We start from the raw sequence: 14,792 nt of genomic DNA on the forward strand, positions 1-14,792 counted from the left end.
ATTGTTGTTTTGCTTTTTCTGTTACATTTGTCTTCACACTCAGTTGTTCTGGATTCTCTAGGAACAGATATCCTATATTATTCCAATTGATGAGAAACCATATACTGTGCACCTTAAGCAAAGGTAATTTTTTATTCTTTAGTTTTGGATTTTATTTTATTTATATGAATTTGTTTACTTATAGTGAAAAATGGAGTATTCAAAAATTATAAATGTAGTTGTTATTAACATTTTTAGTTGTTTCAGGTGAATAGATGCTTTCCTGTAAATTAATTCAATTTTTGGTCCTAATGCCTCGAGTAGTCTTTTGTGAATAGGAGGGTGAGGAACAGAAAAAATAGTGACTCACCTCCTGAAGAATAATCTATACAATCTTAAGATGGCAGAACCACCAAGACCTTTATAATCATGGCAGGATGTCACAATAAGTAAGTCTGTCACTGATTGTATCCATTAGGGTTTGATCGGGAAGGCAGACCCACCACCAGCGATATGGAATAAGGGATTTAATATAGAATTTAGATCATATACTGTTGTGGGAGCTGGTGAATAGTTTATGGAAAACAGTACTAGCTATATGCCATCCTTCAGAGAATTGAGAAAATAATTGAAATAATATTCTATAGGGTTTAGTTCTCTGATGAAAACCCAGTTGAAAAAGCTTGGCTTGGAAGTAACTTGTGACTTTAAGAGGCTAGTTTCAGTTAAATTTTGGGAGTAGAACTAGACTACATGGTATTAGGGAGAGGCAACTTGTGAGAAACTGAAAGTAGTAAGTGTAAATAACTTTTTCAAAACTGTTTGGCAGTGGGCCGGCTCCGTGGCTTAGCGGTTAAGTGCGCGCGCTCTGATGCTGGCGGCCCGGGTTCGGATCCCGGGCGCGCCCCAAGGCACCACTTCTCTGTCCAGCGCGAGGCCGAGTCCCACGTACAGCAACTAGAAGGATGTGAACCTATGACATACAACTATCTGCTGGGGCTTTGGGGGGAAAAAAATGAATAAATAAAATCTTTAAAAAAAAAAAAAAAACTGGCAGAGAAAGAAGAAAGAGAAGACTCAGATGAATGCTTTTTAATAAAGAAGAATCAAAGTGCTTTTGGCTGAGGGGAAGTTTCTTAAAAAGAGATGTGTAAACAATGATTCATTGTGTAAGATGCCGAAGAATGGCATTGAGTAAAAGAGTTAACCTAATCCTTTAGACAGAAGGGAAGAAGAATATGGTAAATGACCACCCAAAGAACTTTTCAAGTATATAAGAGGGAAAGTGAGAGAAATAACATTGCTTTTGAACATCTTATCGGGACTATAAACAGTGAAATATAGAGACTGGAGCCTGGGAGTTTGATAGAGCATGTGTATATTGTTTTGGGAAATTATCTGCATAATGATTATGACAGCATAATGACAATTAGGAAGCTATTGAAAATAACTTATAGGAGAAACAATGGGAAGCAGAACTGTGACTGTGTAGAGGTGAGGACTTTTTTATTTTTTGAGACATACTTAGGTAGCAGAAAAAAGATTAGCTAACAGATAAGATATAGTGGTGGCAGAGATTTGGTGGGGCAATGAAAGAGAAGGGGAACAGATCTGAGACAGAGGAAATATGGGCTAATTTTTGGAGAATTTGGGTATGAAGTACTTGTGGGATATCCCAGGAGAAATATCCAGTTGACAGGCTGTTTACAATATGAGAGAGAGATGTGGCTTTCAAAGCCATCTTTTTATATAGGTATAAAGGAAGCACCAGAAATGAACAAGATAAATCTATGGGGGGGGGGCGATTATTAAAGGCGAGACTGAAAAACAACCCAGAATTGAATCCCATGGAAACATTTAAGGGAAGAATCAAGGATACAGATGAAGGGACTTATAAAGTAGACAAAGTTATGAGAGAAACCAGGGAGAAATGGTATGATTGAAGTTGAAGAGTATATGGTTTGAAAAAGGGGAATGTGGTCAACAACATGAAGTGCATGAGAGTAGTTTGACTTGACTTCAAACTGCCTTTTGGATTTCACAACTAAGGGGTCGTTAGTAACCTATAAGATCAGTTCAATGGGGGATTCCCAAAGGAAGCTAGTCTGAGTGGTCTAGTTACGTTACATTGGATTGAGGAGTGAGCACAAGGTGAGGAAGCATAACTAAAGTAGCATATTAAGTACAAGCAATGATGCCAGAGAAGGTGGAACTTGTAGTTTCAGTACTTGTGCTCAGATTAATATGACTTTTACACAATACTCTTCCATTTCATTATAGAGGTAATACATATGCATGGTAGTAAAATTTAGAAAGACGGAAAAAACAGAACTCTCGTAATCCTACATCCTTTGTTCATATCTTTGTAAATTTTAAAATCCGTTCATATCTTTGTAAATTTTAAAATGCTTTTATCTCATCTTGTAGTCTCTCGCCTTATTCAAAGAGTCCATTGAGATAGGAAAATTATTTTGAGTAATTGTGCATTTCTTTATGTCAAAAGAAAATACTGTGTTAGTCAGGAGTTGGCAAACTTTTTTTCTTAGGCTTTGAGGGCCATACTCGCTCCGTCAAAATGCCTCCACTCTGCTGTTGTAGCACAAAGCAGCATAGACCATACATATAAGTGAATGGGTGTGGCTATGTTCCAACAAAATTTTATTTACAAAAACAGAGGTATTTAAGGGTGTTAATTTGCTGACTGCTGCTTTATATGTTTCAAAAAGAATAACTTTTTAAATTCTCTCTCTTTTATATTCAGAATTTTTTTAGCAGATAATTTTATGGTTTATTTGTATAATCAAGGATCTGTGAATTCTTATTCTTCAAATATTCAGGTAAGATTTAAGTTCTCTGTTTTACAGATTTTGAAACCTTTTTTACATTGAAAATGGTTTCCTAATGCAGAAGACTTTGTAGTCACAGGAAATATAATTAAGGGATCATCCATTTATTGCCTCATTTTCCCCATTATTAGGCAGAAAGTCTCTTTTTTATTGTGTAAGTTTCAGATATACGGCTTTATAATTCAACATGTGTATATACTACAAAGTGATCACCACCACAGGTCTAGTTACCATCCATCACCATACAATTGACCCTCTTCACTCATTTCACCCACCCCCTAACCCCCTTCCCTGCTGGTAATCACTAATCTGTTCTCTGTATCTATGAGTTTTGTTTTATTTTGTTTTGTTTTTTTAGATTCTACATATGAGTGAAATCATATGGTATTTGGTTTTCTCTGTCTGACTTATTTCACTTAGCATAATACCCTCAAGGTCAATTTTATGTCGTCACAAATGGCAAGATTTCATTCTTTTTTATAGCTGAGTAGTATTCCATTGTGTATATTTACCACGTCTTCTTTATCCAATTCATCCATCAGTGGGTACTTAGGTTGTTTTTGTATCTTGGCTATTATAAATAATGCTGCAATGAACATAGATGTGCACATATCTTTTTGAGTTAGTGTTTTCATTTTTTTCAGATAAACACCCAGAAGTGGAATTGCTGATTCATATGGTAGTTCTATTTTTAATTATTTGAGGAACCTTCATACTGTTTTCCGCAGTGGCTGCACCAATTTACATTCCCACCAACAGTGCACAAGGGTTCCCTTTTTTCCATATGCTTGCCAACACTTGTTATTTTTTGTCTTTTTGATAATAGGCGTTCTGACAGGTGTAAGGTGACAACTCGTGGTTTTGATTTGCATTTCCCTGATGATTAGTGGTGTTGAGCGTCTTTTCATGTACCTGTTGGCCATCTGTATGTCTTCTTTGGAAAAATGTCTGTTCAGGTCCTCTGCCCATCTTTTAATTGGATTGTTTGTTTTTTCTCGATATTGACTTTATGAGTTCGTTATATATTTTGGATATTAACCCTTTAGCAGATATATGATTTGCAAATATCTTCACCCATTTAGTAGGTTGTCTTTTTGTTCTGTTGATGGTTTCCTTTGCCGTGCAAAAACTTTTTAGTTTGATGTGGTCCCATTTGTTTATTTTGGTTTTGTTGTCCTTGCCTGAGGAGACAGATCTAAGAAAATATCACTAAGACTGATGTCAAAGAGCTGACTATGTATGTTTTCTTCCAGGAGTTTTATGGTTTAAGGTGTTACATTCAATTTTTTAATCCATTTTGAGTCTTTTATTTATTTATTTATTTATTTATTTATTTATTTATTTATTTATTGTGAGGAAGATCAGCCCTGAGCTAACATCCGATGCCAATCCTCCTCTTTTTTGCTGAGGAAGATTGGCCCTGGGCTAACATCTGTGGCCATCTTCCTCTACTTTATATGGGATGCCACCACAGCATGGCTTGACAAGCGGTGTGTTGGTGTGAGCCGGGGATCCGAACCTGCGACCCCTCGGGCTGCCGAAGTGGAGTGTGTGCACTTAAACCACTGCGCCACCAGGCTGGCCCCGAGTTTATTTTTGTATATGGTGTAAGACAGTAGTCCAGTTTCATTCTTTTGCATGTGGCTGTCCAGTTCTCCCAAGACCATTTTTTGAAGGGACTGTCTTTTCCCCATTGTATATTCTTGCTTCTTTTGTCATGGATTAATTGACCATATAAGCATGGGTTTATTTCTGGGCTCTCTGTTCTGTTTCATTGATCTATGTGTCTGTTTTTGTGCCAGTACCCTACTCTTTTGGTTACTGTAGCTTTGTAGTATAGTTTGAAATCAGGAAACATGATTCCTCAAGCTTTGTTCGTCTTTCTTAAGATTGTTTTGGCTATTCTGGGTCTTTCGTGGTTTCATACAAATTTTAGGATTGTTTGGTCTAGTTCTGTGAAAAATGCCATTGGTATTTTGATGGGGATTGCATTGAACTTGTAGATTGCTTTGGGTAGTATGGACATTTTAATAATAGTTCTTCCAATCCATGAGCACGGTGTATCTTTCCCTTTACTTATGTTGCCTTCCATTTCTTTCATCCATGTCTTATAGTTTTCAGAGTACAAGTCTTGTATCTCCTTAGATAATGTATTTCTAGATATTTTATTTTATTTTTTTGTGAGGAAGATCGACCCTGAGCTAAAAACATTGCCAGTCCTCCTCTCTTTGCTTGAGGAAAATTGTCCCTGAGCTAACATCTGTGCCAGTCTTCCTTTAGTTTTTGTATGTGGGACACCACCACAGCATGGTTTGATGAGTGGTATGTAGGTCCGCACCTGGAATCCAAACCTGCGAGCCCAGGGCCGCTGAAGTGGAGTGTGTGAACTTAACCACTACGCCACCGGGCTGGCCCTGATATTTTATTCTTTTTGATGCAATTGTACATGGGATTGCTTTCTTAATTTCTCTTTCTGATAGTTCGTTATTAGTGTATAGAGACACAATCAACTTTTGTGTATTAATTTTGTATCCTGCAATTTTAGTGAATTCATTTATTAGTTCTAATAGTCTTTTGGTGGATTCTCTATTTATTCTACCTATGGTACTGTGTCATCTGCAAATAGTGAAAGTTTTACTTCTTTCTTTCCAATTTGGATGCCTTTTATTTCTTTTTCTTGACTGACTACTACGGCAGGACTTCCAATACTATGTTGAATAAGAGTGGTGAGAGTGGGCATCTTTGTCTTGTTCCTGTTCTTAGAGGGATAACTTTCAGTTTTTCACTGTTGAGTATGATGTTAGCTGTGTTATCATATGTGGCCTTTATTATGTTGAGGTACTTTCCTTCTGTACTCATTTTACTCAGAGTTTTTATAAAAAATGGATGCTGAATCTTGTAAAATGCTTTCTCTGTATCTATTGAGGTGGTCATGTGATTTTTATTCTTCATTTTGTTAATGTGGTATAGCATGTTGATTGATTTGCGGATGTTTAACCATCTCCTTGCATCCCTGGAATAAACCCCACTGGATTATGGTGTCTGATCCTTTTAATGTATTGTTGAATTCAGTTTACTAATATTTTGTTGATAATTTTTGCACATATGTTTATCAGGGATATTGGCCTGTAATTTTCTTTTATTGTGGTGTCCTTGGATTGAAAACCTTTCCTTTTTTTTTACCTCCATCCCATCCATCAATAAATCTTATTGATTCTACCCTTCAAATTTATATCCAGATCTATGTTCTTCCTCTGTCTCCATCCACTGATACCACTCTTTTCTCAGTAAACATCATATCTAGTTTGAATTATTGCCATAACTTTCTGAATAGCCTCCCTGGTTTCACACCTTGCCCATCCCCTTAGTCAATTCTCAACATGGCAACCAGATAGATCTTATTAGAACCTAGTCAGATTACATGCTTCTCTGCTCAGAACCCGCCATGGGATGACCTCCTCTTGCTCGCAAAGTGAAAACCAAAGTCATTTTATATCTGACAACCTTTACACAGTCTGATCGTCTTTACCTGTCTGACCTCATGTCCTGTTATTTTCTACATTGTGCATCTGTTCCAGCCACACTGATCTCTCTCTTGTTCTTTTTTTTTGCTGAGGCAGATTCACCCTGAGCTAACATCTGCTGCCACTCTTCCTCTCTTTTTTTTTTTGTATGTGAACCACTGCCACAGCATGGCCACTGACAGACAAGTGGTGTAGGTCCGTGCCTGGGAACTGAACCCAAGCTGCCGAAATGGAGCACACTGAGCTGAACCATTAGGCCACCGGGGCTGGCCCTCTTTGTTGTTCTTCAGACATACCAGACATTTTCTTCTTTCAAGGACTTTGCACTTTCTATTTCCTTTGATCCATATGCTTTCTGTTTTTCTCCCTTGTGTCCTTCAGGTCTTTGCTCAAAATCGCCCTATTAGTCTTTGACTAACCCCTATTTTAAATTACACTCTTACCCTTAGTATTCTCTTTCCTTACCTGTTTTGTTTTCCTAGAGAGTGGTTACCAATATATGATGTGCCATATATTTTATCTATTTACTTTGTTTTCTGTTTCCCCAGTGTGATATAATCTTCCTGAGGGCAGGGCTTTTGGTCTGTTTTATGCACTGATGTATCACTAGTGCTTAGAAAGATGCCTGGCACATAGTTAGTGTATAATAATAATTTGTTGAAATATATAATTGGACACCATATTTTTTCATGGATGTATTGAATAGGACTGTCAGTTTCCTTTTCTTGCTCCTTTGTTCTCCCCTTAGTTCCAACTTAAAGCAGTGTGTTAATAAGAAATCTTACATTGATTTCACCAAAATTTATAGCACAATTGAATCTCGGAAATTATGTAATCTTCCATATTTTTCCTGTGGTGATGTATACTGTATCTCTAGCTGAATTGTTCTGTGGTCAGAGACCAAACTTTGTATGACTTCAGTCCTTTAAAATTTGTTGTTGTGCTTCATGGCCCAGAATATGGTTTCGTTTTTGTAAATGTTGCATGTTCTTTAAAAAGAAAGTGTATTCTGCAGTTTTTAAGTATAGTGTTCTACCTATATTAAGTTGTCAACATGCTGTTCAAATCTTCTATATATTCTGAATGCTTGATTTATCGATTACTGACAGAAATGTATGTTTAAAAATCTTTTACTATGATTGTGCATTTCTCTATTTTTTTTTTTTTGTGAGGAGGTCAGCCCTGTGCTAACATCTGCCAATCCTCCTCTTTTTTTGCTGAGGAAGACGGCCCTGGGCTAACATCTGTGCCCATCTTCCTCCACTTTATATGGGACGCCGCCACAGCATGGCCTGCCAAGCAGTGTGTCGGTGCGCGCCCGGGATCCGAACCAGCGAACCCCGGGCCGCCGCAGCGGAGCGCGCACACTTAACCGCCTGCGCCACTGGGCCGGCCCCTGCATTTCTCTATTTTTATTATTCTTTCAATTTAGGCTTTATATATTGTGAAGCTATATTATTAAGTGAATACAAATTTGGAATATTTATATCTTGCTGGTGAATTTGAGTATGATGAAATTCTTATCATTATGAAATTATGATACCTTATTGCTAGTAATGCATTTTGCTTGTAAGGCTACACTTTCTGTATTAGTGTAGTTTCAGAATCATCCTTTTGGTTTGTGTTGGCATGGTATATCTTTTTCTAGCTCTTCAATATTCCTGTGCCCTTAAATTTTAGATATTTCTTTTTAGCAGAATTTTAAAGAAATCCAGATTCACAATCTTTGCCTTTTAATTGATGACTTAAAGTTATCTATTGGAAAATAATTTTACTTAAAATATGGATAACACTTTGGAAGCAGGGTGTAAAATAATAATCTCAAGTATTAATCTGAAAAGAGTCGTTAATATAGTGAAAGTGGCAAATATGGGGAGACTTTTTTCTGAATGTCACTTTATTCATACTGATTATAAACCAGTATGGTTATAAACCAGGTAGCCTGTGAAAAATATTCAGAAAGTTCTATTAAGTATAAAAGTAAGAAATCATTAGAAAGTTTTGTCAATTCCTAAGTAACTGCTTCACTTTTATTCTTTTCTAGGCTCAGTGCTACTACCAGGGACATGTTGAAGGATATCCAAGTTCTGTTGTTGCACTTAGCACGTGCTCTGGACTGAGGTTATGTATTTTCTATCATTGATATACAAGCACCATAGTTATGATGTTTGGCTGCAGTAAATTTGTTATGTTTTTATTAAATGTGCAGCTGGAAGAGGATTCCATGTGGAGATTATTCAGTGATATCCTCCTCTGAACATGTTTTTCTTACTTCTCCTCACTGACCAGAGATATTTCTAATGTCCTTGAAGGTTTCAGTTTCCTGGTCTTCTTGCTCTATATCTTGTTTCTTCTTAACTGTAGAAATGATGATTCAACATGCTTGAGTATAGCAAGTTGGAGGGAATAAATTTAAGGTAGCTTATTTTTTCAGTAAATAGAATATTTTTAATACCTACCGTGTACCAGCTACTAGCTTAGTGTTTGGAGACATAAATATAAATAAAGATAAACAAGGCATGCTTTTTCTCAAGGAATCATCTTTAGAGAAAGAAAGCAAACTCTATATAAACGTCATTATTAATATAGTGCTCATATTTTTCTAATATCACTATCTTAAACTCTCTAAGAATTATAGAGTTTCCTCCTTAGTGCTTAGAGTTTTCCATTCTGTCAGTAAGTTCTTCACCTTCATTTTGTAGTGTAGGATCCTTGTTTTTGCAACCAAATTTTCCTTGGTGCTTTTTACATGGAACTCTGAAATTTGGTTTTTAGGGATTAGGCACTTGAATTGTTACCTGTATTCAGGGAAGAATAGTTATAAAAATTGTTAACTCTTTAAAATCTTGCTTTTAATTTCTTTTTTTTTAAACTTTGTTTATTTTTTGGTGAGGAAGATTTGCGCTGAGCTAACATCTGTGCCAGTCTTCCTATATTTTGTATGTGGGTCGCTGCCACAGCATGGCTGCTGATGAGTGGTGTTGGTCTGTGCCCGGGGAACCAAACTCGGGCCACTGAAGTGGAGCATGCCGAACTTAACCACTAGGCCATGGGGCCAGCCTTGCTTTTAATTTCTTATTCAGACTATGTGCATAAACAAAATTAATAAATGTGTTTTCATAATTACTGTTAAATTTTACTTTTATAAATAAGATTTCTTATTATATATCCTTTTGTTATACAAGCAATGTAATCATTTTTCAAAAGCAGTGCAAGCTAGAGAGAAAGTCATCAAAATTTCTATTTACTATTGCTTTCATTAAGTCATTGACTTGAAGCACAGGGGAATTATTTGATCACTATAATGCTGTATACTTGTACACCTAGCAACTGATTACATAATTTCTCCTGCATTTATAAGTATAAAGAAAATGAAATGAAAAACTAGTTTTATAGATTGGGGAAGATCTTTTTTCTCTTCAGAGTCGTCTCCAAAAAAGAGTTTGGGTCAAAATACTGATCTCAAAGATGTTCTGTATCTTTCTTCGTGTTTTTTTGTTTTTGGATTCTGTCAGAGTTTTAGAATATAGAATTGATTACAAGCACTTACATTTTAATCCTTAATTTTACAGAGGAATACTGCAATTTGAAAATGTTTCTTATGGAATCGAGCCTCTGGAATCTACAGTTGAATTTCAGCATCTTCTTTATAAATTAAGGAATGAAAACAATGAATTTGCTGTTCTTACTGAAAATAACCGAGGCATAGAACAAAACCCAATGAACTATAATATTTTTATCAGTGAAAAAGTGAGTTGTGTATGCTTTATTATTACTTTCAAGGCAGTTGTTGCTTTAATTTATTTTTAAAAAGAAATTTATTACCTATTGTATAGCTGTAGAAAATATCCTTTCCTTGAGATCATCCTCGCCTTTTCTTAACCTTACAATTTCCTTTGAACATATATTGCCTTTTTCTTCTTTTTTTTTGGTGATGAAGATTGGCCCTGAGCTAACATCCATTGCCAATCTTCCTCTTCTTTTTTTTTGCTTGAGGAAGATTGTCCCTGAGATAACATCTGTGCCAATCTTCCTCTATTTTGTATGTGGAATGCCACCACAGCATGGCTTGGTGAGCGGTGTGTAGGTCCACGCCTGGGATCCAAACCCCAGGCTGCCGAAGTGGAGCATGCAAACTTAACCACTATGCCACCAGGCCGGCCCCTGCCTTTTTCTTCTTGCAACAATCTATCATTTACTTTTTATGACCAGTTTTATTTTAATTCTTATTTTGTCTGTTACGTGCTTATCTTTCTGAAAATTAACCACTGTATTTTTGATATAAACTTAAAAAACTCAGTTCCTGCTTTTGTCTCTATATTCCTGAAAGTTATTCAATAAAGCCAATATTTATAAAGGTTGCATTCATAGCCAAGGAGTCAGCATTAATTAAATTATAGATATAATTAAAATGTGATAAGCAGGATTGTCATATATGGCCATGTAAATTGTTCTGTGTATACCCTATATAACTGCATGTTTTGGTCTTCATTAAAGTAATTGTGAAGGAGAAAATTTTTGTGCCAAGTAAAAGTGGCATAAATATGCATAGTTTAAACAAGAGATATATGGCAGTATTAGTTGTTCGCAGTACGTGTTCTCCCGATCTTATGTCAGTTTAAAACAAAACGAACCCCTCAGAATTTAGCTGGGTGTGTAGAAAAAGACTACATTTCTCAGGTTCTCCTGCATCTAGGAAGAGCCATGTGACAAGGTTATGGCTAATGACATGTGAGCAGGTGTAATATATGTCATGTCTGGATTTAATTCTAAAGGAAGGGATCTTATCCTTTTTTCATTTTCCCTTTCCTACTGACTGCAATGTGGCCATGTTGATACATCATAGTCCACAAGGATGAGGCTGATACCATACATAGCAAAGCTGTAAGTTAGAATGAGCCTTGCTCCTGAAGAATTTACAAGACTAAACCACCATACCTCTTCAGACTTTAATGTGAAAGAAATAAACTCTAGTATTGTTTAATCCACTGTTATTTTTGTGTCTCTGTTATAGCTTCTAATCCTATATCCAAAATAATACAGGGCTGAAATGTGCTGCACCAAAGTATTCAGTGCTATCATATATATGTGTATAATTTAAAATGAAACTTTCTTAACTAAACACTAAAAATTTTCTTTGCATTCTAAGAATTTAGGAGGGTAATTTACAGTGGCTTAGATTACCCAGTATGGTGGACAGTGTTGGTGCTCTGCCCAGATCCCCTCAGATCCTTTTTGACCATATTTTTATGGATATAGGGCAGGAGGGTGGGCCACCTTGTCTTTAGTTGTGCTTTTGCTTTTAACATCTAGATCTGTGACTCTTTTTTAAAATTTTTACTTAAAATTTTTTTCTTCCAGTTTTATTGAGATATAATTTTCATGTAACATTTTATTAGTTTAAGGTGTATGACATAATGATGTGATATACGTATATATTGTGAAATGATCACCACAATAACTCTAGTTAACGTTATCACTACACATAGAAATTTTTTTTCTTGTGATGAGAACTTTTAAGATTTACTCTCTTAGCATATGATGACTTTAAACATTCACCACTTGATGATGGTGTATGGTAATTTTAATGTATTGTTGAGTTCGATTTGCTAATAACTTGTTGAGGATTTTTGCATCTTGTTCCTCAAGGATGTTGTCTTTTAATTTTCTTTTCTTGTGGCTCTTAGTTTCATTGATCTTTTCTATCTTCATTTTAATCTCTATTTCATTTATTTCCATTCTGATCTTTATTATTTCCTTCCTTCTACTACCTTTGGGCTTCGTTTGTTCTTCTTTTTCTAGTTTTTTAAGGTGTAAAGTTAGGTTGTTTATTTGAAATCTTTCATATTTCTTGATGTAGGCATTTATTGCTATGGACTCCCTCTTAGAATTGCTTTTGCTGTATCCCATAAGTTTTTGTATGTTGTATTTCCATTTTCATTTGTCTCAAGGTATTTTTTGATTTCTCTTTTGAATTCTTCCTTGACCCATTGGTTTGTTCAGTAGCATGTTGTTTGATCTCCACATATTTATGAATTTTCCATTTTATTCTTGTAATCAATTTCTAGTTTCATACCATTGTGCTCAGAAAAGATGCTTGATATGATTTAAATCTTAACTTTATTAAGACTTGTTTTTTTGCCTAACATATGATCTATCCTGGATAATGTTTCATGTGTGTTTGAGAAGAATGTGTATTCTTTTGCTTTTGGATGAAGTGTTCCCTATATGTCTGTTAAATCCATGTGGTCTAATGTGTTGTTTATGGCCAATGTTTCCTTACTGATTTTCTATGTGGATGATCTATCCACTGATGAAAGTGGGATTTAAAGTCCCCTATTATTGTATTGCTGTCTGTTTCTCCCTTTAGGTCTGTTTATGTATTTAGGTGCTCCTATTGTGGGTGTGTAAATATTTACAAATGTTATATCCTCCTGTTGGATTGACCTTTAACATTATATAATGACCTTCTTTGTCTCTTATCAGTCTTTGTTTTAAAGTCTATTTTGTCTGATAGAAGTATAGCTTCCCTAGCTTTCTTTTGGTTTCCATTTGCATGGAATATCTTTTTCCACCCCTTCACTTTCAGTCTGTGATTGACCTTACATCTGAAGTGAGTCTCTTATAGGCAACATATAGATGAGTCTTGTTTTAAATATCCATTCAGCCACTCTCTCAATTGAATAATTTAATCCATTTATATTTGAAGTAACTATTGATAGGGTTGTACTTATTGCCATTTGTTGTTTTCTGACTGTTTTGTAATTCCTTTGTTCCTTCTTCTCCTCTTGTTTTCTTTGTGATTTGTAATTTTCTGTACTGGTATGCTTAAATTCCTTTGTCTTTATCTTTTATGTATGTACTATAGGTTTTTGCTTTGTGGTTACCATGAGGCTTACATAAAGCAACTTATAATAATCTATTTTAGGTGATAACAACTTAAGTTTGAATGCATTCTAAAGCTCTGTGTTTTTAACCCAGTCCCACATTTTATGTTTTTGATGTCACAATTGATCTTTTTTTCTTGTGTATCCATTAACAAATTGCTGTAGCTATAGTTTTACTGCTTTTGTCTTTTAACTTTCATACTACCTTTATAAATGATTAACCCACCACCTTTATAACTTTAGCTTATTTTGAATTTTACTATATATTTACCTTTTCCGGTGAGATTTATACTTTTATGTGTTTTCCTGTTACTAAATAACACCCTTTTGTTTCAGCTTATAGAAGTTATTTTTTAACATTTCTTGCAAGGCCAATCTAGTGGTGATGAATTCTTTCAGTTTTTGCTTGTCTAGAAAACTATTTCTCCTTCTATTCTGAATGACAGCTTTCCTGGGTAGAGAATTCTTGGTTGGCATTTTTTTTCTTTCAACACTTTGAATATATCTTGCCACTCTCTTCTGGTCTGTAAAGTTTCTGCTGAATAATCTGCTGATAGTCTTATGGGAGTTTCTTATATGTAACAAGTTGTTTTTCTCTTGGTGCCTTTAAGATTCTCTCCTTGCCTTTAACTTTTGACACATTATTATATGTCTTACTGTTGTTCTCTTTGGCTTCATCATATTTAGGATCTCTGTGTGTCCTGGATCTGGATGTCTGTTTCATTTGCCAGATTAAGGAAGTTTTCAGCCCTATGTCTTCAAGTTGTTTGTCTGCACCTTTTTCTCTCTCTTCTCCTTCAAGGACTCCTATATTGCAGATGTTGGTCAGCTTGATGTTGTCCCATAAGTCCCTTAAGCTTTGTTCACTCCTTTTCATTCTTTTTCTTCTGCTCTTCTGATTAGGTGAGTTCCACTGCCCTGTCTTTGAGTTCACTGATCCTTTTTTCGACTTCATTTAGTCTGATGTCCAACCCCTATGTTGTATTTTTCAGTTCAGTTATTGTATTCTTCGTCTCTGTGATTTCTATTTGGTATCTTTTCTATTTTCTCTTTCTTTGTTGAAATGCTTCCTTTGTTCATCCATTTCTTCTGATCTCAGTGACCATCTTTATCATCATTATTTTGAACTCCTTATTGGGTAAATCACTTATCTCCATTTCATTAAGGTCTTTTTCTTTAGTTTTCCTTGTTCTTTCATCTGGAACATATTCCTATTTTTCTTTGTTTTACTTGGCTCTTTATGTTGGTTTCTATGCATTAGATATACCAGCCACCTCTCCTTGTCTTGAAGGAGTGGTCTTGTGTAGGAGATGAATCTTATTGGTCAGCTCTACCCCAGCTCTAAGTTGTTTCTCAAACCTTGGTGATTGTTCAAGCAGCCTATTTTATTTTTAGTGGCTCCCAGTAGTTGAGGGTGTATTAAGACCTGTCAGTGTCCCAAAGGGGAGGATCTCAGTCAGCACTTGGATTCAGGCTGATTGAAACCAGACCCTCAGGCAGTAGCTTTTATTTTATTTTATTTTAATTAATTAATTAATTAATTTTTTGGTGAGGAA

General features: G+C 35.5%; 1 protein-coding gene across 1 annotated transcript in view; it reads left to right on the top strand.

Annotated features, from left to right (window-relative positions):
* The window catches only part of ADAM32 (ADAM metallopeptidase domain 32), a gene marked incomplete at its 5' end in the record, with an annotated part of 181,699 nt that overhangs the window by 36,466 nt on the left and 130,441 nt on the right, over positions 1-14,792 (top strand). The window contains 4 exons of the mRNA XM_087418258.1: positions 62-123; positions 2,741-2,816; positions 8,394-8,470; positions 9,922-10,099. Coding sequence (XP_087274384.1) covers positions 62-123; positions 2,741-2,816; positions 8,394-8,470; positions 9,922-10,099 — 393 coding nt within the window. The remainder of the gene's footprint in view (positions 1-61; positions 124-2,740; positions 2,817-8,393; positions 8,471-9,921; positions 10,100-14,792) is intronic.

This window comes from Ceratotherium simum, chromosome 28 (genome assembly GCF_057802395.1).
Source record: "Ceratotherium simum simum isolate JZ-2026a chromosome 28, ASM5780239v1, whole genome shotgun sequence".
NCBI lineage: Eukaryota > Metazoa > Chordata > Mammalia > Perissodactyla > Rhinocerotidae > Ceratotherium > Ceratotherium simum.